The sequence below is a fragment of the Somniosus microcephalus genome, chromosome 7 (genome assembly GCF_052327205.1).
Source record: "Somniosus microcephalus isolate GS21.2 chromosome 7, FLI_Smic_1.0, whole genome shotgun sequence".
Taxonomy (NCBI): Eukaryota; Metazoa; Chordata; class Chondrichthyes; order Squaliformes; family Somniosidae; genus Somniosus; species Somniosus microcephalus.
Genome location: NC_140993.1, coordinates 209,879,954 through 209,902,465, shown reverse-complemented (window position 1 = coordinate 209,902,465; position 22,512 = coordinate 209,879,954). Strand labels below are relative to the sequence as shown.

Below are 22,512 nucleotides of genomic sequence, written 5' to 3'. Positions count from 1 at the left end.
TAAAGCAAGCAGGATGGGAACTGAAATGTCCCTGCAAAGATTCATCACTGAAATATTGAAGAGGAACAGAACTCTATGGCCATGTTACCAGTGGATAAAACTTACCACCGAGTTCCTCCTTGGTCTGGTGTGTTTTTTTTGACAAATTTTCATTTTTTTTCCCATAATTAAGGATAATGGAGTTGAGGTACAGGTCAGCCATGACCTAATAGAATGGCAGAACAGACTCGAGGTGCTGAACAACCTGCTCCTGTTCCTATGGTTCTAAGTATCGGATCAGCGGAAGTCAAAGGAAAGGAAAATCGAACAGAGTACTGCACATACTGAAAGTGAACACTACCCCAACAATTGTTAATGTTGTTTGTTTCATTGTATCCTCAAAGGCGTTTGAATGGCATATCTGAGGCTGGCTTTCTTGCAGCCAACAGATAGGTTGAAGCCATCAAGATTACAAAGTTAATGTGAGGCTCAATGGTGGCATTTTGCCACTTAAGAAGTGAGTGACTGTATTTTAGGACCAATTGTGTTGAGAGTTAGTGCAGGGGGAAGATTTCTGTTGAGTTTTGATTAAGAAAGTACTTGAATTTAGATATTACCTTTTGGGATCACCGGACGTCGCAAAGCACTTTACAGCCACTGAATTGCTTTTGATGTACAATCATGGTTGCTTTTTAGGCAAACTTGGAAACCAATTTGTGCACAGCAAGTTCCGATAAACAGCAATGCGACATTGGCCAGTTAATCTGTTTTTGATGGTGTTGGTTGAAAGATAAATGTTGGCTAGGACACTGGGAAAACTCCCCAGCCCTTCTATGAAGAGTACTGTGGAATCTTTTATATCCACCTGAAATGGGCAGACAGGGCCTCGGTTTAACGTCTCGTCTAAAAGGTGGCATGCCAACAAGTCTCTGGAGTGGGGCTAGAACCCACAAACTTCAGACTGGGAGACTAGAGTGCCACCACTGAGCCAAGGTTGAGATTTAAATACTGTAAATATACTTACCAAAAATGAGACCAGGTGGAGGCATGTGATAACTTCTAATAAGCCAGAGGATAGCAGCAAGGTGTCCATGTTCCACCCAGGGGCCTTAACATTAACCCCCTCAAGACGGGCAGGAGAGGGTTGGGTTATGGGAACACATCCCAACCCACTCCATACGTGCCTGCTGCCATTTTCACGTCAGCGGGTAGCATGCCATGCGAGTGTGGGAGCTTGGTTTAACTTATCTAAATCAGGCTCTCAGTGCAATTAAAATTTAACAGTTGCCAACCGGTGTTCCCAAAGCTCAGGAAACCCAGCAGTAAAAGAGGTGGGAGTTGCTGGCTCGAGAAATTAAGTGCCTTTACAGCACTCCTCGTGAGGAGCAGGAGAGCATCCCCCCAGCCCATCAAGGAAGCCTTCGGCCTTCCTTCAGCTGACCATGGCCTCTGTTTCACCCCTGCCGTGATCAGCGACTTTCCCATCAACCCCTGATCTCTCGCTCGTGATTGTCGCTTTCTTCCTCCCCCACCAAGCCCCGATTTCTCCCTCCCGATTGCCGCTCTCTTTCCCTACCTTGACATGCTTCCTGAAGTATAGTGCCCAGAATTGGGTACAATACTCCAGCTGAGGCCTAACCAGTGATTCGTAAAGGTTCAGCATAACCTCCTTGCTTTTGTACTCTCTGCCTCTGATTATAAAGCCCAGTATCCTGTATGTGTTTTCTTTTTGAAACAGCCTTATCAACTTGTTCTGGCACCCTCAAAGATGTGTGTATGTAAAGCCACACTCTGGTCCAGAGGATAGGCAAAGTCCACTTACAGGACTGGCCAATGACACAAAGGTAGAATATGTAGTGTAAAAAGACAAAAACTGGGTACAGCTGTAACGGTACAAAGAACAACTCTCGAAATGTTTGGTAGATTCAATAGTTTGCGTGTAATAGGATCACATCTCAATAGCTGCTTCATAAGAATACCTGATGATTTTTGCCAATCAAACATCCCGTAAGGTGCTAGCATTACAAATAGAAAATATTTGTGGAAGCCCAGCCAAGGTGAGATACGAGTTTCCAGTCATAGGGAGTGCCACTTGGGTATGGTGTAAGTGGCAGTGGTTACTGAAGCAATAAAGTAATGTGAAGTATACCACAGTAAGGCCCAACTCAGAGCACTTTCTATTTAAATGGCAGATTTATTGAATACCTACTTCACCAAAGTTTTTAAAGAAGATAATGAAATAGACACTTCATTAAAGGATGAGCTTAAAAAGAATATTAATAGTCAGGAGAGAAAGGGAGAAAATAATTGATAAACTAGCAAAACTAAAGGAGGATAAAACCCAGGTCTGGATGTGGTGTGTACCTATGCATTCTCCAGGAAACTAGTGAGGCACTAGTTTATATTATAATAAAAGTTCCACAGAAGAGGGGGTAGTGCCCGAGGACCGGTGGACAGCTCATGTTGTTCCACATACAAAAAGGGAGCTAGAACAAAACCTGGGAACTATAGACCAGTCAGCTTAACGTCAGTGATAGGAATGATACTGGAATCTAGACTAAAAGAAGTGATAGAAGAGCATCTAGAGACAGAAAATATAATTTAAAATAATCAGCGTGGATTCCGAAAGGCTAAGTCATGCTGAACTAACCTGATAGAATTCTTCGAAGAGGTAACAGAAAGAGTAGATAAGGGTAATGCAGTAAAAGTCATACACTTGGATTTTCAAAAGGTCTTTGATAAGGTACCACACGATAGGCTCATGACAAAGGTGGAGTCAGGGGACAAACAGCTGAATGGATAGCAAATTGGCTAAAAAATAGAAAGCAGAGAGTGGGTGTGAAGGATAGTTATTCAGATTGGAGGAAGGTAGAATTAAGAGGAGGAAGGTAGAATAAGATGTTCCACAAGGATCAGTGCTGTTATTCATAATTTACATTAATGATTTGGACTTAGGAACAAGTAACTCAATATCAAAATTTGCAAATGGTTACAAACTGGGGGGTATAGCTAACACCGAGAAGAATGCAACATAATACAAGACATTAGAAAACTTGCAGACTGAGCAGTTAAGTGGCAAATGAACTTTAACATAGATAAATGTGAGGTGATGCACTTTAGTAAGAAATATTAAAACATCACCTGCACAATCAAAAGTAAGAAACTGAATGGGGTAGAAGAGCAAAGGGATCTAGAGGTACAGGTGAACAAATCATGAAAAGCAGCATCGCAGGTCAGCAAAGCAAAGCACTGGGATTTATTTCTAGGGGTATAGAATTCAAAAATAGTGACGTTATGTTCAACTTGTACAGGACCCTGGTCAGGCCGCACAGAATACTGTGCACAGTTCTGGTTGCCATACTAAAAAAAGGACATAGAAGCACTTGGGAAAATACAAAATGATTTACAAGGATGGTACCAGAACTGAGAGATTACAGCTATTGGGAAAGATTGAACAGGTTGGGGCTTTTTTCTTTAGAAAAGTGATGACTTAGAGGTGAACATAAGTCTTTAAAATGATCAATGAGTTGGACAGGGTAGGTGTGGAGAGAATGTTTCCACTTGTGGAAGAATCCTAAACTAGGGGCCATAAATACAAGATAGTTACTAATAATTCCAATAGGAAAATAGGAGAAATGTCTTTACTCAGAGAGTGATTAGAACGTGGAACTCACTACCACTGGAAGTGGTTGAGGCAAATAGCTTAGATGCTTTCAAAAGGAAACTAGAGAGGGTACATGAGAGGAAAGGGCTGAAAGGCTGAGATGAGGCAGATGGAATGGGAGGAGATTCATGTGGGGTATAAACACCAGCACAGGCTAGTTGGGCCAAATAGTCTGTTTCCATGCTGTGTATTCTATGTAATTCAATGTAGGTAAAAATGGTGTGCTTTAAATCATAGTCATATGTTCTTTGTATTCAAAGGAATAGCACAGGTTAACATCCCAAGAATGTACTGGGTGCTTACAACAAATAAATTGTCACAAGGAAAAAGATTTATAATGTGAGCCTCCAAAATTCAATTCACAAAAGGATCAACAAATACCCAACAAGTATAAACCAGATTGGTCAACCCACAATTTTTTTTTTCCCCCAGCATGATTTTTTTTCACCTCCTAGGAATAGGTCATCTATTTTACTGCGGCTCACTATGAAAAATAAAAGCTCTTCTCATTTGATTTAGATGGGTTGCAATCTTAGGGTGCATTTACACACACACCTTTAATGTTACAACGCAGCTTCCACTTCACAGTGAGTGCCTCGAGAGTAGCAGTATAAATTCTCAGCCAGGGCCTGACCAGATTCACTGAGATCTGATGCAAGGCTCCCTCACAACACTTTGGTTTGACCCTGCGTGGAGGGCAAGTCTAGTGAGGCATCAAATTGGGCTTAAAAAGTGGGGAGTGATATGGGGAGGAACCTTTCACTTTTTTAAGATTGTAGATGTAACTGTGGATGTTACCACCAGTTCTCTAAACATTTAAGGCTTTGCACCTGCATCAAATTCTCAGTCCAAAACTGGAGTTTGTACTTGGGTTGCCAGCCCCGACAGGATTGAAGATTAATCTCCTGGATACTTCTGCAAGCAACCCAGGGGGGAAAATCATAGGGTTATTTAAAAAATTGTGCTTTTAATCATTTTCTTTGAACACTTTAATTTATTAGTTATAAAAAGATTGGAGCTGGAATAAAAGCCAGTTTGACTGAGGTGGGGCGGTTACGTCACGTGATGAAACCTCCGGGACATGTGCAACCAGAATTAGCTTTGCTCGGGAAGCTCCGGAAAGAGCGACTGGTTTCCCGAGTGCTGCTGCTGGCGACCCGGGAGAAACGGTCCTTGTACGCAGTTTGAACAAGCGCAGTACCCTGGCTTGCAGCTAATCCGCATCGTTTGGCCCCCGCTGGTCACCCCGCTATTTGGAACCAGTTGCGAGGATGGTGCATCTGGGCAAACAAATATCGTCTAGAAACTCTGTGAAACAGCATTGCAGAGAGAGGGAGAGAGAGACAAACTGGGAGAGAGAGAGAGAACACCACAAACTGGGGAGGGAGAACACCACAAACTGGAGAGGGAGAGAGGGAACAACACAAACTGGGGAGGGAGAGAGAGAACACCACAAACTGGAGAGGGAGAGAGGGAACAACACAAACTGGGGAGGGAGAGAGAGAACACCACAAACTGGGGAGAGAGAGAGAGAACAACACAAACTGGGGGAGGGAGCGAGAGAACAACACAAACTGGGGGAGGGAGAGAGAGAACAACACAAACTGGGGAGGGAGAGAACGAACAACACAAACTGGGGGAGGGAGAGAGAGAACAACACAAACTGGGGGAGGGAGAGAGAGAACAACACAAACTGGGGGAGGGAGAGAGAGAGAACAACACAAACTGGGGGAGGGAGAGAGAGAACAACACAAACTGGGGAGGGAGAGAGAGAACAACACAAACTGGGGAGGGAGAGAACGAACACCACAAACTGGGGGAGGGAGAGAGAGAACAACACAAACTGGGGGAGGGAGAGAGAGAACAACATAAACTGGGGGAGGGAGAGAGAGAGAGAGAGAACACAAACTGGGGGAGGGAGAGAGAGAACAACACAAACTGGGGGAGGGAGAGAGAGAACACAAACTGGGGAGGGAGAGAGAGAGAGAGAACAACACAAACTGGGGAGAGAGAGAGAGAGAACAACACAAACTGGGGAGAGAGAGAGAGAACAACACAAACTGGGGAGAGAGAGAGAGCGAGAACAACACAAACTGGGGGAGGGAGCGAGAGAACAACACAAACTGGGGGAGGGAGAGAGAGAACAACACAAACTGGGGAGGGAGAGAACGAACAACACAAACTGGGGGAGGGAGAGAGAGAACACAAACTGGGGGAGGGAGAGAGAGAACAACACAAACTGGGGGAGGGAGAGAGAGAACAACCCAAACTGGGGGAGGGAGAGAGAGAGAACACAAACTGGGGGAGGGAGAGAGAGAACAACACAAACTGGGGGAGGGAGAGAGAGAACACAAACTGGGGGAGGGAGAGAGAGAACAACACAAACTGGGGGAGGGAGAGAGAGAGAACAACACAAACTGGGGGAGGGAGAGAGAGAACAACACAAACTGGGGAGGGAGAGAGAGAACAACACAAACTGGGGGAGGGAGAGAACGAACAACACAAACTGGGGGAGGGAGAGAGAGAACACCACAAACTGGGGGAGGGAGAGAGAGAACAACACAAACTGGGGAGGGAGAGAGAGAACAACACAAACTTATCTTTCCTGCCTCCTACAAAAGTACAGGATGTTCTTTCAATTCCTTCTTCCCCACTCCCCCCCCGTCCCTGCACCTGATTAATAACCGTTACATCTCCAGCTTTTTCCAGTTCTGATGAAGGGTCCCAGACCTGAAATGTTAACTCGGTTTCTCTCTCCACGGATGCTGCCTGGCCTGCTGAGTATTTCCAGCATTTTCTATTTTTATAACTTGCTGTGTATTGTAAAAAAAAAGTCATAAAATTGTATGAAAAGTGTTAGAATTTACTTGTATCGACGATTTTGTTGACTCAGTGGAATTTACTCGGTGTTTCTCATTTCAGAACAATTCTGCAATTAATTCAGTTTATCCAGACCATGTTTGTTGGCCCAGATGGCATCGTCCGCACAACTGGCTCCCAATAGATTAAAGTGTAAGACGGTACATGAGCAGTGGTCTACATTCAAGGAGATATTTCACAACTTTCAAGATAAATATATTCCACAGAGGAAAAAGGGGCGTAAAAGAAAAGACAGCCATCCGTGGCTTAGTAAAGTAATAAAGGACAGTATCCGACTGAAAACAAGGGCATATAAAGTAGCCAAATCTAGTGGGAGGATAGAAGATTGGGAAGCATTTAAAAGCCAGCAAAGAATAACTAAAAGTTTAATTAAGAAAGGGAAGATAGATTATGAAAGTAAACTAGCAAAAAATATAAAAACAGATAGCAAGAGTTTCTACAGTTATATAAAAAGAAAAAGGGTGGCTAAAGTGAATGTTGGTCCCTTAGAGGACGAGACCGGGAAATTAGTGGTGGGGAACATGGAGATGGCAAAAACGCTGAACAAATATTTTGTATCAGTCTTTACAGTAGAGGACACTAAAAATATCCCAACACTGGACAAACAGGGGGCTATGGGGGTGGGGGGGGGGGGGGGGGGGGGAGGAGCTAAACACGATTAAAATCACTAAGAGGTGGTACTCAGTAAGATAATGGGACTAAAGGTGGATAAATCCCCTGGACCTGATGGCTTACATCCTAGGGTCTTGAGAGAAGTAGCGGTAGGGATTGCGGATGCATTAGTGGTAATTTTCCAAAACTCCCTGGATTCAGGAAAGGTCCCAGCAGATTGGAAAACCGCTAATGTAACGCCCTTATTTAAAAAGGGAAGTAGACAAAAGGCTGGAAACTATAGACCAGTTAGCCTAATATCCATGGTTGGTAAAATGTTGGAGTCCATTATTAAGGAAGCAGTAACAGGACATTTGGATAAGCATAATTTAATCGGACAGAGTCAGCATGGTTTTATGAAGGGGAAGTCATGTTTGACAAATTTGCTCGAATTCTTTGAGGACGTAACAAACACGGTGGATAAAGGGGAACCAGTGGATGTGGTGTATTTGGACTTCCAAAAGGCATTTGACAAGGTGCCACACAAAAGATTACTGCACAAGATAAAAAATCATGGGATGGGGGTAATATACTGGCATGGGTGGAAGATTGGCTATCTAACAGAAAACAGAGAGTTGGGATAAATGGTTCATTCGCGGGTTGGCAATCAGTGACTAGTGGTGTTCCACAGGGGTCAGTGCTGGGACCCCGACTCTTTACAATCTACATTAACGATTTGGAGGAAGGGACCGCGTGCAACGTATCCAAGTTTGCCGACGATACAAAGATGGGAGGAAAGCAGTGAGTGAGGAGGACATAAAAAACCTGCAAAAGGACATAGACAGGCTAAGTGAGTGGGCAGAAATTTGGCAGATGGAATATAATGTTGGAAAGTATGAGGTTATGCACTTTAGCAGAAAAAATCAAAGAGCAAGTTATTATCTAAATGGAGAGAAACTGCAAAGTGCTACAGTACAAAGGGATCTGCATGAAACACAGAAGGTTAGTATGCAGGTACAGCAGGTGATCAGGAAGGCCAATGGAATCTTGGCTTTTATTGCAAGGGGGATGGAGTATAAAAGCAGGGAAGTCTTGCTTCAGTTATACAGGGTACTGGTGAGGCCACACCTGGAATATTGCGTACAGTTTTAGTTTCCATATTTAAGAAAAGATATACTTGCTCTTGAGGCAGTTCAGAGAAGGTTCACTCGGTTGATTCGGAGATGAGGGGGTTGACTTATGAGGAAAGGTTGAGTAGGTTGGGCCTCTACTCATTGGAATTCAGAAGAATGAGAGGCGATCTTATCGAAACATGTAAGATTGTGAGGGGGCTTGATCGGGTGGATGCGGTGAGGATGTTTCCACTGATGGGTGAGACTAGAACTAGGGGGCATAATCTTAGAATAAGGGGCTGCTCGTTTCAAAACTGAGATGAGGAGAAACTTCTTCACTCAGGAGGGTAGTAAATCTATGGAATTTGCTACCTCAGAGAGCTGTGGAAGCTGCGACATTAAATAAATTTAAAACGGAGATAGACAGTTTCCTAGCTGATAAGGGAATTAGGGGTTACGGGGAGCGGGCAGGGAAGTGGATGTGAGTCTGGGTTCGGATCAGCCATGATCCTATTGAATGGCGGAGCAGGCCCGAGGGGCCGTATGGCCTACTCCTGCTCCTATTTCTTATGTTCTTATAGCAGGCTGACCAGCAGTGGCCAACATTCCAGAAATAGTTTTTAATTAATTCTTATCCTTAAATCTTTCTATTCTTTAATTTATAAATAATAATAATCAACTTTATTGTCATTGTTAGTGTACATTTAGATTAAGACATTTAAACATTCAACATTCATTTGGCTTGTAATACATTAACATAAACATAGTAAAGTGCATTGGCAGATGTGCAGGCTTTAGAGTTTATTTGTGGAGTTCAGTAGGATGACAGTCCTGGGAAAGAAGCTGTTCCTAAATCTGGTCGTTCGGGTGCGAATGCATCTGTAGCGTCTCCCAGATGGCAGGAGGGCGAACAGGCTGTGGCTGGGGTGGGTAGGGTCTTTAATGATGGTCCGTGACCTCCGTAAACAGCGTTTCTGGTATATGTGCTCTATGGTCGGTAGCTGGGTGCCGGTAATGCATTGGGCAGTTTGACTACCCGCTGCAGTATCTGAATAACATAAATTTATGTTATTCAGATACTCAACCGAGGTAAATCTAGTAAGATTCGCAAACAGGAGGGGGAGGGGGGGGAAAGAACAAATGTCACGTGATGATACGTCACATGATCAAATCTCCAGGAATAGTCAACCAGAGTTGGCAACCCTCGTGTGAGCCTAATCTGAGCGAGATCTCCAAGACTCGGTGGGGGAGGGGAAGTTGAGCAGCAGCTTAAGCCAAAGTGTAAGTGCAGACCTAGTGGTCGCTTTTATTTACTCCTTGTATAAAATCATTAGCAATCGCTGGGCCTTCAGATGTTGGGTTCTCAGGAGCATTGCTTCCAATGGTTGTGCAATGTGCCCGCCAACACACTCACAATGTTTAGTGTGGGAGGGACATGTCTCGAGTGTGTGTGTGAGCTGGCAGGGCACGCTGCACAGCGATCACAACAGCAAGCCCAGCCGGTGTAAAGGACTCTTCAGCGGCAGAGTTGGGCGGTTGCTACATTGTGTCTGGGCTTTGCTCCCTCCGGCTCCCGGGATACTGTGTCTGGGCTTTGCTCCCTCCGGCTCCCGGGATACTGTGTCTGGGCTGAGTGAGTGAGTGTCCCGAGGTACATTTACCTGTGGTGGGAGTTGCGCGGCTGCACTCGGTGCTGGCGGATGCAGCAGCCTCCTTCTCCTCCATGCACCTCTCATGTCTCCGCTCTCCTCGCCTTCACAGTGGCTGTTTCCGTACGCTGGCGCCGAGAGCCCGCCCCGAGCCCACACTGAGTGACAGTCCAACTTCAAACACCCCGGCACCCCAGAGCTAGCACATGTAATAGGCGTCACCAGAGCACTGCAGATTGCACACTTATCTAATAACTATATCTAAATAGTTGATTTTTAAAATTAAATTAAACAAAAAAACTCCTGATTTACCTGAATCTAAAACGAGCACTGCAGTTGTATGTATTTCAGTGTTTGCATAAGGCAAAATGAGACACAACTACAACTTATATCTTCTCTATATATCTATTCTATCTATCTTATCTTATCTTTTATATATAAAAGGATACTTCTGTCTGTCATTCCATCTGTCTTGAATTAACTCGAAAATTATAGAGCGTACCTACACGTGCGTTACGTCGAAAGAAAGCTGACGATTCCAGAACCGTCTTAAGCGTATTTATGTTTCGGCCGGACAAAAATTGTTCGCGCGTTATGCAAAAAACCTTCAAAATTAAACTCATTATCTGCTAAGTAGCATTGATTGACTGACGTCAAGGTCGACCAATCCTGTTCCGGCACGATTGACCAATCCATCGGGCAGCCATTGCTTCACTACTTCCCGCTCAAACTCTGCTAATCCAGCTTCGAAAAAGTTAGTATCTCTTTTAAAAATTACGTAACATTTACCAAAAATGTTTTATAAGTACTTTCACTTTCATCTTTGAAGCTATTAAAAGGTAGAAATGTTGCCCGGCAGCAGATTCGCACAGAGACAGACAGGCCCCAAAGCCTGGGACTCGATTTAAACCGCCCGGCCCAAAACAGCCCTGGCAAAGCCGGGCTCCCCCAGCTAGTATATACTTATATATAGCACCTGTAACTTAGTATAACGTCCCAAAAGCTTGGTGAAAGAGGTAGGTTTTAAGGAGCGACTTAAAGGAGAAAAGAGAGGTAGCGAGTCAGAGAGGTTTAGGGAGGGAATTCCAGAGCTTAGGGCCTAGGCAACAGAAGGCACGGCCACCAATGGTTGAGCGATTATAATCAGAGATGCACAAGAGGGCAGAATTAGAGGAGCGCAGATATTTCAGGGGGGTTGTGGGGCCTGAGGAAATTACAGAGATAGGGAGGGGTGAGGCCATGGATGGATTTGAAAACAAGGATGAGAATTTGTTTAATCGAGCCGTTGCTTAACCAGGGTGCTGGTCTGCCTAGATGTTCCTCTTTGGTGCCTATGCCATTGTAAGCGTGGCAGTGTAGGAACTAGACTTGCCAACTTGAGTTGGAGGTATTCCAGGAGGTTTGACCAAATGTTATTGCCCCGTTATTGAGTATTTTTGCTTGTGGAGCCAGCAGCTGTTGTGCGAGGAATTTCAGGAACCTGGGGGCCACTCGTGAGCAGGCAAAAGGAAACTGAGGGCAGGGAAGAGGGGAAACCGAAGGTGGGGAGGGATTTGGAACTTTGGTTCCAACAATAGCAAACTGAAATTGCACCAATAACTAATAGTAGTACTGGTAACACTCATGCTCCCTTCATAACCAACAGTAGTTCAATGACTCACTGCTAGTCTATATGTGTAACTGGTAGTAATAGCTGTAACATAGGAACAGGAGCAGGCCATTCAGTACCTCTGCCATTCAATTAGATCATTGCTGATCAGCACCTCAATTCCAGCCTTTGCTCCATATCCCTTGATACCTTTACCTAACAAAAATCTATCTACCTCAGTCTTGAAAGCTCAAATTTACCCAGCATCCACAGTTCAAAAATGCTGCTGCTCCCCTCCACTTTGGTTCTTCCAGTGAGAATGCTCAGCCTGTCGCCTTCTTCCCCACTTGACCACCAGTGGAAACAATCTTTCACTCTTTAATCACAGTGAAGTCCGCAGGTTTCACTCAACCTTTTACTGGCTGCTCCTTTCTCAGCACCGCTCCCTTCCCTCACATTGTTGTTGCTCCCAGCTTTGCAGGAAATGTTCAAATGCGTGTCCATCCCAATCCCCAGTCCCCTCTTTTATCCTTGCCTCAGCTCCATCCTTCGACTAACAGTCCAAATTCTCCTTCTCTTCCCCCTGCGCGAGCCCCAATCTCCTGATCCCCATCCCCCGACCAGCAGTCCCCATTCTCCTTCTCTCCCCCTGCGCGAGGCCCAATCTCCTGATCCCCATCCCCCGACCAGCAGTCCCCATTCTCCTTCTCTCCCCCTGCGCGAGCCCCAATCTCCTGATCCCCATCCCCCGACCAGCAGTCCCCATTCTCCTTCTCTCCCCCTGCGCGAGGCCCAATCTCCTGATCCCCATCCCCCAATCAGCAGTCCCCATTCTCCTTCTCTCCCCCTGCGCGAGCCCCAATCTCCTGATCCCCATCCCCAGACCAGCAGTCCCCATTCTCCTTCTCTCCCCCTGCGCGAGCCCCAATCTCCTGATCCCCGTCCTTCGACCAGCAGTCCCCATTCTCCTTCTCTCCCCCTGCACGAGCCCCAATCTCCTGATCCCCATCCCCCGACCAGCAGTCCCCATTCTCCTTCTCTCCCCCTGCGCGAGCCCCAATCTCCTGATCCCCATCCCCCGACCAGCAGTCCCCATTCTCCTTCTCTCCCCCTGCCCGAGCTCCTATCTCCTGATCCCCATCCCCCGACCAGCAGTCCCCATTCTCCTTCTCTCCCCCTGCCCGAGCTCCAATCTCCTGATCCCCATCCCCCAATCAGCAGTCCCCATTCTCCTTCTCTCCCCCTGCGCGAGCCCCAATCTCCTGATCCCCATCCCCAGACCAGCAGTCCCCATTCTCCATCTCTCCCCCTGCGCGAGCCCCAATCTCCTGATCCCCGTCCTTCAACCAGCAGTCCCCAATCTCCTCCTCTCTCCCTGCGCGAGCCCCAATCTCCTGATCCCCATCCCCCAACCAGCAGTCCCCATTCTCCTTCTCTCCCCCTGCGCGAGCCCCAATCTCCTGATCCCCATCCCCTGAACAGCAGTCCCCATTCTCCTTCTCTCCCCCTGCCCGAGCCCCAATCTCCTGATCCCCGTCCCCCAATCAGCAGTCCCCATTCTCCATCTCTCCCCCTGCGCGAGCCCCAATCTCCTGATCCCCGTCCTTCGACCAGCAGTCCCCATTCTCCTTCCCTCCCCCTGCACGAGCCCCAATCTCCTGATCCCCGTCCCCCAACCAGCAGTCCCCATTCTCCTTCTCTCCCCCTGCGCGAGCCCCAATCTCCTGATCCCCGTCCTTCGACCAGCAGTCCCCATTCTCCTTCTCTCCCCCTGCCCGAGCCCCAATCTCCTGATCCCCATCCCCCAACCAGCAGTCCCCATTCTCCTTCTCTCCCCCTGCGCGAGCCCCAATCTCCTGATCCCCGTCCTTCGACCAGCAGTCCCCATTGTCCTTCTCTCCCCCTGCCCGAGCCCGAATCTCCTGATCCCCATCCCCCGACCAGCAGTCCCCATTCTCCTTCTCTCCCCCTGCCCGAGCCCCAATCTCCTGATCCCCGTCCCCCAACCAGCAGTCCCCATTCTCCTTCTCTCCCCCTGCGCGAGCCCCAATCTCCTGATCCCCATCCCCTGACCAGCAGTCCCCATTCTCCTTCTCTCCCCCTGCCCGAGCCCCAATCTCCTGATCCCCGTCCCCCAACCAGCAGTCCCCATTCTCCTTCTCTCCCCCCGCCCGAGCCCCAATCTCCTGATCCCCATCCCCCGAACAGCAGTCCCCATTCTCCTTCTCTCCCCCTGCCCGAGCCCCAATCTCCTGATCCCCGTCCTTCGACCAGCAGTTCCCATTCTCCTTCTCTCCCCCTGCGCGAGGCCCAATCTCCTGATCCCCGTCCCCCAACCAGCAGTCCCCATTGTCCTTCTCTCCCCCTGCGCGAGCTCCAATCTCCTGATCCCCATCCCCCGAACAGCAGTCCCCATTCTCCTTCTCTCCCCCTGCGCGAGCCCCAATCTCCTGATCCCCGTCCCCCAATCAGCAGTCCCCATTCTCCTTCTCTCCCCCTGCCCGAGCCCCAATCTCCTGATCCCCATCCCCCGACCAGCAGTCCCCATTCTCCTTCTCTCCCCCTGCGCGAGCCCCAATCTCCTGATCCCCGTCCTTCGACCAGCAGTTCCCATTCTCCTTCTCTCCCCCTGCGCGAGCTCCAATCTCCTGATCCCCATCCCCCGAACAGCAGTCCCCATTCTCCTTCTCTCCCCCTGCGCGAGCCCCAATCTCCTGATCCCCGTCCCCCAACCAGCAGTCCCCATTCTCCTTCTCTCCCCCTGCCCGAGCCCCAATCTCCTGATCCCCGTCCCCCGACCAGCAGTCCCCATTCTCCTTCTCTTCCCCCTGCCCGAGCTCCAATCTCCTGATCCCCATTCTTCGACCAGCAGTCCCCATTCTCCTTCTCTCCCCCTGCCCGAGCCCCAATCTCCTGATCCCCGTCCTTCGACCAGCAGTCCCCATTCTCCTTCTCTCCCCCTGCGCGAGCCCCAATCTCCTGATCCCCGTCCTTCGACCAGCAGTCCCCATTCTCCTTCTCTCCCCCTGCCCGAGCTCCAATCTCCTGATCCCCATCCCCCGACCAGCAGTCCCCATTCTCCTTCTCTTCCCCTGCGCGAGCTCCAATCTCCTGATCCCCGTCCTTCGACCAGCTGTCCCCATTCTCCTTCTCTCCCCCTGCCCGAGCCCCAATCTCCTGATCCCCGTCCTTCGACCAGCAGTCCCCATTCTCCTTCTCTCCCCCTGCCCGAGCTCCAATCTCCGGATCCCCATCCCCCGACCAGCAGTCCCCATTCTCCTTCTCTTCCCCTGCGCGAGCTCCAATCTCCTGATCCCCGTCCTTCGACCAGCAGTCCCCATTCTCCTTCTCTCCCCCTGCCCGAGCCCCAATCTCCTGATCCCCGTCCCCCAACCAGCAGTCCCCATTCTCCTTCTCTCCCCCTGCCCGAGCCCCAATCTCCTGATCCCCGTCCTTCGACCAGCAGTCCCCATTCTACATCTCTCCCCCCGCCCGAGCCCCAATCTCCTGATCCCCATCCCCCGAACAGCAGTCCCAATTCTCCTTCTCTCCCCCTGCCCGAGCCCCAATCTCCTGATCCCCGTCCTTCGACCAGCAGTTCCCATTCTCCTTCTCTCCCCCTGCGCGAGGCCCAATCTCCTGATCCCCGTCCCCCAACCAGCAGTCCCCATTCTCCTTCTCTCCCCCTGCGCGAGCCCCAATCTCCTGATCCCCATCCCCCGACGAGCAGTCCCCATTCTCCTTCTCTCCCCCTGCGCGAGCCCCAATCTCCTGATCCCCGTCCTTCGACCAGCAGTTCCCATTCTCCTTCTCTCCCCCTGCGCGAGCTCCAATCTCCTGATCCCCATCCCCCGAACAGCAGTCCCCATTCTCCTTCTCTCCCCTTGCGCGAGCCCCAATCTCCTGATCCCCATCCCCCAACCAGCAGTCCCCATTCTCCTTCTCTCCCCCTGCCCGAGCCCCAATCTCCTGATCACCGTCCTTCGACCAGCAGTCCCCATTCTCCTTCTCTCCCCCTGCCCGAGCCCCAATCTCCTGATCCCCGTCCCTCAACCAGCAGTCCCCATTCTCCTTCTCTCCCCCTGCCCGAACCCCAATCTCCTGATCACCGTCCTTCGACCAGCAGTCCCCATTCTCCTTCTCTCCCCCTGCGCGAGCCCCAATCTCCTGATCACCGTCCTTCGACCAGCAGTCCCCATTCTCCTTCTCTCCCCCTGCCCGAGCCCCAATCTCCTGATACCCATCCCCCGACCAGCAGCCCCCATTCTCCTTCTCTCCCCCTGCGCGAGCCCCAATCTCCTGATCACCGTCCTTCGACCAGCAGTCCCCATTCTCCTTCTCTCCCCCTGCCCGAGCTCCAATCTCCTGATCCCCATTCTTCGACCAGCAGTCCCCATTCTCCTTCTCTCCCCCTGCCCGAGCTCCAATCTCCTGAACCCCGTCCTTCGACCAGCAGTCCCCATTCTCCTTCTCTCCCCCTGCCCGAGCCCCAATCTCCTGATCCCCATTCTTCGACCAGCAGTCCCCATTCTCCTTCTCTCCCCCTGCCCGAGCCCCAATCTCCTGATCCCCATTCTTCGACCAGCAGTCCCCATTCTCCTTCTCTCCCCCTGCCCGAGCTCCAATCTCCGGATCCCCATCCCCCGACCAGCAGTCCCCATTCTCCTTCTCTTCCCCTGCGCGAGCCCCAATCTCCTGATCCCCGTCCTTCGACCAGCAGTCCCCATTCTCCTTCTCTCCCCCTGCCCGAGCCCCAATCTCCTGATCCCCATCCTTCGACCAGCAGTCCCCATTCTCCTTCTCTCCCCCTGCCCGAGCCCCAATCTCCTGATCCCCGTCCTTCGACCAGCAGTTCCCATTCTCCTTCTCTCCCCCTGCCCGAGCCCCAATCTCCTGATCCCCATTCTTCGACCAGCAGTCCCCATTCTCCTTCTCTCCCCCTGCGTGAGCTCCAATCTCCTGATCCCCGTCCTTCGACCAGCAGTCCCCATTCTCCTTCTCTCCCCCTGCCCGAGCCCCAATCTCCTGATCCCCATCCCCCGACCAGCAGTCCCCATTCTCCTTCTCTCCCCCTGCCCGAGCCCCAATCTCCTGATCCCCATTCTTCGACCAGCAGTCCCCATTCTCCTTCTCTCCCCCTGCGCGAGCCCCAATCTCCTGATCCCCATCCCCTGACCAGCAGTCCCCATTCTCCTTCTCTCCCCCTGCCCGAGCCCCAATCTCCTGATCCCCATCCCCCGACCAGCAGTCCCCATTCTCCTTCTCTCCCCCTGCCCAAGCCCCAATCTCCTGATCCCCGTCCTTCGACCAGCAGTCCCCATTCTCCTTCTCTCCCCCTGCCCGAGCCCCAATCTCCTGATCCCCATTCTTCGACCAGCAGTTCCCATTCTCCTTCTCTCCCCCTGCCCGAGCCCCAATCTCCTGATCCCCATTCTTCGACCAGCAGTCCCCATCCTCCTTCTCTCCCCCTGCCCGAGCCCCAATCTCCTGATCCCCATCCCCCGACCAGCAGTCCCCATCCTCCTTCTCTCCCCCTGCCCGAGCCCCAATCTCCTGATCCCCATCCCCCGACCAGCAGTCCCCATTCTCCTTCTCTCCCCCTGCCCGAGCCCCAATCTCCTGATCCCCATCCCCCGACCAGCAGTCCCCATTCTCCTTCTCTCCCCCTGCCCGAGCCCCAATCTCCTGATCCCCATCCCCCAACCAGCAGTCCCCATTCTCCTTCTCTCCCCCTGCGCGAGCCCCAATCTCCTGATCCCCATCCCCCGACCAGCAGTCCCCATTCTCCTTTTCTCCCCCTGCCCGAGCCCCAATCTCCTGATCCCCGTCCTTCGACCAGCTGTCCCCATTCTCCTTCTCTCCCCCTGCCCGAGCCCCAATCTCCTGATCCCCGTCCTTCGACCAGCAGTCCCCATTCTCCTTCTCTCCCCCTGCCCGAGCCCCAATCTCCTGATCCCCGCCCTTCGACCAGCAGTCTCCATTCTCCTTCTCTCCCCCTGCCCGAGCTCCAATCTCTCCCCACTCAGTCTTTCTCTTCTCCCTATTTTTTCATCAGTATGAGTTGAAAGAAACCTTGTCTACAGCCAATCATATTTTAAATGCTTCAAAATTCATCAAACCTCAGTCTTGCTTTCAAAACAAATGGAACACGTGCATCAGTCCATATCCAGTCTCTACCTTATATAACAATACTGTGAAGTGATTAACTTTGGGAAGACTAATATGGAAAGACAGTATACTACCAATGGCACGATTTTGAAAATTGTAGATGGGCAGAGTGACCTTGGTGTCCATATACATAAATCCTTAAGTGGATAAGGTGGTTAAAAAAAAGCATATGGGTTACTTGGATTTATAAACAGGAATAGAACATAAAAGTAAAGAGATCATGCTAGAACTTTATAAATCACTGGTTAGGCCTCCGCTGGGGTATTATGGACAATTCTGGGCACCACACTTCAGGAAAGATGTAAAGGCCTTAGAAAGGGTACAGAGGAGGTTAACCAGGATTTTTTTTTTATTCGCTTATGGGATCTGGGCATCGCTGGCAAGGCCAGCATTTATTGCCCATCCCTAGTTGCCCTTGAGCAGGTGGTGGTGAGCCGCTTTCTTGAACCGCTGCAGTCCGTGTGGTGATGGTACTCCCACAGTGCTGTTAGGTAGGCAGTTCCAGGATTTTTACCCAGAAACGATGAAGGATCGGCAATATAATTCTAAGTCAGGATGGTGTGTGACTTGGAGGGGAACTTGGAGGTGGTGGTGTTCCCATGCGCCTGCTGCCCTTGTCCTTCTAGGTGGAATAGGTTGTGGGTTTGGGAGGTGCTGCTGAAGAAGCCTTGGCGAGTTGCTGCAGTGCATCTTGTAGATGGTACACACTGCAGCCACGGTACGCCGGTGGTGGAGGGAGTGAATGTTTAAGGTGGTGGATGGGGTGCAATCAAACGGGCTGCTTTGTCCTGGATGGTGTTGAGCTTCTTGAGTGTTGTTGCAGCTGCTCATCCAAGCAGGTGGAGAGTATTCCATCACACTCCTTACTTGTGCCTTGTAGATGGTGGACAGGCTTTGGGGAGTCAGGAGGTGAGACACTCGCCGCAGAATACCTAGCCTCTGACCTGCTCTTGTTGCCACTGTATTTATGTGGCTGGCCCAGTTAATTTTCTGGTCAATGGTGACCCCCAGGATGTTGATGGTGGGGGATTCGGCGATGATAATGCCGTTGAATGTCATGGGGAGGTGGTTAGACTCTCGCTTGTTGGAGATAGTCATTGCCTGGCACTGCTGTGGTGCAAATGTTACCTGCCAGTTATCAGCCCAAGTCTGAACATCGCCAGGTCTTGTTGCATGCGGGCATCGACTGCTTCATTATCTGAAGAGTTGTGAATGGCGCTGAACACTGTGCAGTCATCAGCGAACATCCCCATTTCTGACCTTATGTTGGAGGGAAGGTCATTGATGAAGCAGCTGAAGATGGTTGGGCCTAGGATACTGCCCTGAGAAACTCCTGCAGCGATGTCCTGGGGCTGTGATGATTGACCTTCAATCACCACAACCATCTTCCTCTGTGCTAGGTATAACTCCAGCCAGTGGAGCATTTTCCCCCTGATTCCCATTGACTTCAGTTTTACTAGGGCTCCTTGATGCCAGACTCAGTCAAATGCTGCCTTGATGTCAAGGGCAGTCATTCTCACCTCACCTCTGGAATTCAGTTCCCTTGTCCACGTTTGGACCAAGGCTGTAATGAGGTCGGGAGCCGAGTGGTCTTGGCGGAACCCAAACTGGGCATCAGTGAGCAGGTTATTGGTGAGTGAGTGCTGCTTGATAGCACTGTCGATGACACCTTCCATCACTTTGCTGATGATTGAGAGTAAACTGATGGGGCGGTAATTGACCTGGTTGGATTTTTCCTGCTTTTTGTGGACAGGACATACCTGGGCAGTTTTCCACATTGTCAGATAGATGCCAGTGTTGTAGCTGTACTGGAACAGCTTGGCTAGAGGCGTGGCTAGTTCTGGAGCACAAGTCTTCAGCACGATAGCCGGGATGTTGTCGGGGTTCATAGCCTTTGCTGTATCCTGTGCGCTCAGCTGTTTCTTAATATCACGTTAAGTGAATCAAATTGGCTGAAGACTGGCTTCTGTGATGGTGAGGACCTCGGGAGTAGGCCGATATGGATCATCCACTCGGCACTTCTGGCTGAAGATGGTTGCAAAAGCTTCAGCCTTGTCTTTTGCACTCACGTGCTGTGCTCCAACGTCATTGAAGATAGGGATATTCTTGGAGCCTCCTCCTCCTGTTAGTTGTTTAATGGTCCACCACCATTCACGACTGGATGTGGCAGGACTGCAGAGCTTTGATCTGATCCATTGATTGTGGGACTGCTTAGCCCTGTCTATAGCATGCTGCTTCCACTTTTTAGCATGCATGTGGTCCTGTGTTGCAGCTTCCCCAGGTTGGCACCTCATTTTTAGGTACGCCTGGTGCTGCTCCCGGCATGCTCTTCTACACTCCTTATTGAACCAAGGTTCGTTCCCTGGTTTGGTGGTAATGGCAGAGTGAGGGATATGCCGGGCCATGAGGTTACAGATTGTAGTGGAATAAAATTCTGTTGCTGCTGATGGCCCACAGCGCCTCATGGATGCCCAGTTTTGAGCTGCTAGACCTGTTCTGAATCTATCCCATTTAGCATGGTGGTAGTGCCACACAACACGATGGAGGGTGTCCTCAGTGTGAAGACAGGACTTCGTCTCCACAATGACTGTGCGGTGGTCACTGTGATGTTACCAGGGATGAGGGACTTCAGTTATGAGGAGAGGTTGGAAAAGTTAGGACTGTTCTCCTTGGAACAGAGAAGGTTAAGAGGTGTCCTAATAGAGGTTTTCAAGATGATGAGAGTTTTTGATAGCGTATGCAGGGGGTGGTATGTGGGTCAGCCTCACCACTGACTTATGAGCGGTTCTAATCACTCCCACTCCCTTGATTCTAGACCTTGGGCTTATTTGGGGGGGGGGTGACAAAAGTGCAGCAGACAACTGGTTTTGGTGCAAGAAACTTTGATCTTTATTCAAGAAAGAAAATACAACATAACAATCTTATACTCTAATAAAAATGGGGAACATTTTAATATATACAAGCGAAGTACAGTAGAAAATACCTCACCCCTCCCAATCCCACTTCCTAGCTAAGTTGAACTGTAGAGGACCAGGGATAATGCTCACCAAACGAATCCTTGACAGTTGAGCTGGTTCGCGGTTTCGGGGTTCGCTGGATGTGTTGGTCGGTGTCTGCCGTACCCTGGACGCGGTAGAGGACTTCGACTGCTGGTCAGTCTTCGCGCATTCACTGATGCGGTAGGGTGCGTTTTGGATTTATGGGGTGAGTACCCACTTTTCTTCTGTAGAGATAGGGTTTAGAGTTCTTTTTAAGTAAAAATCTTACCCGGGGGTAAGTCAGGAATAGATTGTAGAGTGGAAAACTTTCGAATCTTTGGTTTTCTCCTGAGTTGATTTTCTTTGGTCGCGGTGGCTCGATATTACCAGATTGGTTGGTGGTAATATTTTGTTGGTAGTTTCGTAAGGCTCTTGTTGCTGCGATGTGTCCGATGATGTCCTGGGTCACTGAAGCTGTTGAACTTGGGTGTACGGTAGAATGCTGCCCCGTCTCGATGCTCCGGTTTCTTCTCGTGTGTTGCTTCTAGAGAGTACTGTCTTCTTGAGAAAACAGGCCTTCAATTATACTTTGAGGGGCCTTCTAATCTGCGCGCCAAATCAGTCCCAGTTTATTGTTTGATTTGGGCGGGCTCGTTAATGGTAACTTGATTAGAAATGTGTAAAATGGTTTTGGGATGCTGTACTGATTATTCAATGAGCTGTTGAGCTCCTAGTTAATTGTCATAGCTATACTCAGGTTTCGACTCTCCTGTCTGAGCTTGAGATTTCTATGTAGGTTGGCGAGGTGATTTGCATTATGCATGTTTTGGATGGGTCCTGTGTTTTGGGTGGGGACTGCTCCTCTGTGGGCCAATTGTTAGGATGTTAATGTCTGATAGGGGCTGAGTGAGGTTACACAGTTCCCCAGACAATTTGATTTCCTCCAATCCAAAGATGTGCGGGTTAGGTTGATTGGCTATGATAAATTGACCCTTAGTGTTAGGGGGATTAAATACGTGGGGTTACAAGGATAGGGTGGGATATGTGTCGGTGCAGGCTCGATGGGCCGAAATGGCCTCTATCTGCACTGTGGGGTTTCTGTGATTCTGTGAATACCCAAACTGTCTTTACAGAGGTTGATCCCATTCCCTGTTGCAGCCTTTTCTCCCTTTACAGGCCCAACATGCTTTTGAAATGTCAAATCTTGGTTTCCGACCTTGAATCTCCCTCTGTTAGGCCCAACGTGTATTTTATCATCCTGAAACTTGTTTAGAAAGAGTCCAAAGTCATTTTCCTTAGGGTTTTCTTCTAGCTTTGGGGGATCTGTGAAGTTTGAGAATCTTACAGTCCCTGTGATACTTTACTTGCTAGAGTGTCATACTAAGTGAGCAAAATTCTTGATCCCCGAGAGCCAACCTTCCCCCTGTAGTTTACCTATCTAAGACCCAAAGCATACATTCCCCTTTAAATGTAGTGTTCAGATGCATACACAGGTAAAATTCAGTTATATTCATATCCAAGCACAGAGGGGGTCCAACACCCTGCACCACTCGGAAAATACGGTACATACATAGTAAAATAATACGCGGTCACAAACTTTATTACAATGACTATTAAGGCTCATCCAATACATGATCATAAACTTTATTGTAATGCTCGTCCAATACCCTCCCATGTCGGGATCAGAGCTTTCTGCCCCTCCCCTTGCACTTTGTGCATAGTAAGTAGAAAACTACACCGAGCTGGCAGACAACTAAAATATAGAAAGCCATTCTGATCCAGGAAGGGACCTCTATATTTTTGAAAATATCCCACCAGGGTGGAACTATGATATCCGAAATCTCGCCCCCTATCTCGACTGTTTTTTGTTCTAGAGTATAGAAATGTTTTTGTAATACTTCTA

The 22,512-nt window shown here is 49.5% G+C and overlaps 1 protein-coding gene across 2 annotated transcripts in view; it reads right to left on the bottom strand.

The window, feature by feature from the left end:
* LOC147115102 (uncharacterized) overlaps positions 1–10,041 on the bottom strand; it is a 280,011-nt gene extending 269,970 nt beyond the window's left edge. For both annotated transcript variants that reach the window (XM_085993392.1, XM_085993393.1), the window contains exon 1: positions 9,888–10,041. In XM_085993392.1, the coding sequence (XP_085849518.1) occupies positions 9,888–9,962 (75 nt within the window). In that variant the 5' untranslated portion in view covers positions 9,963–10,041. The remainder of the gene's footprint in view (positions 1–9,887) is intronic.
* Positions 10,042–22,512: the final 12,471 nt, after the last annotated feature.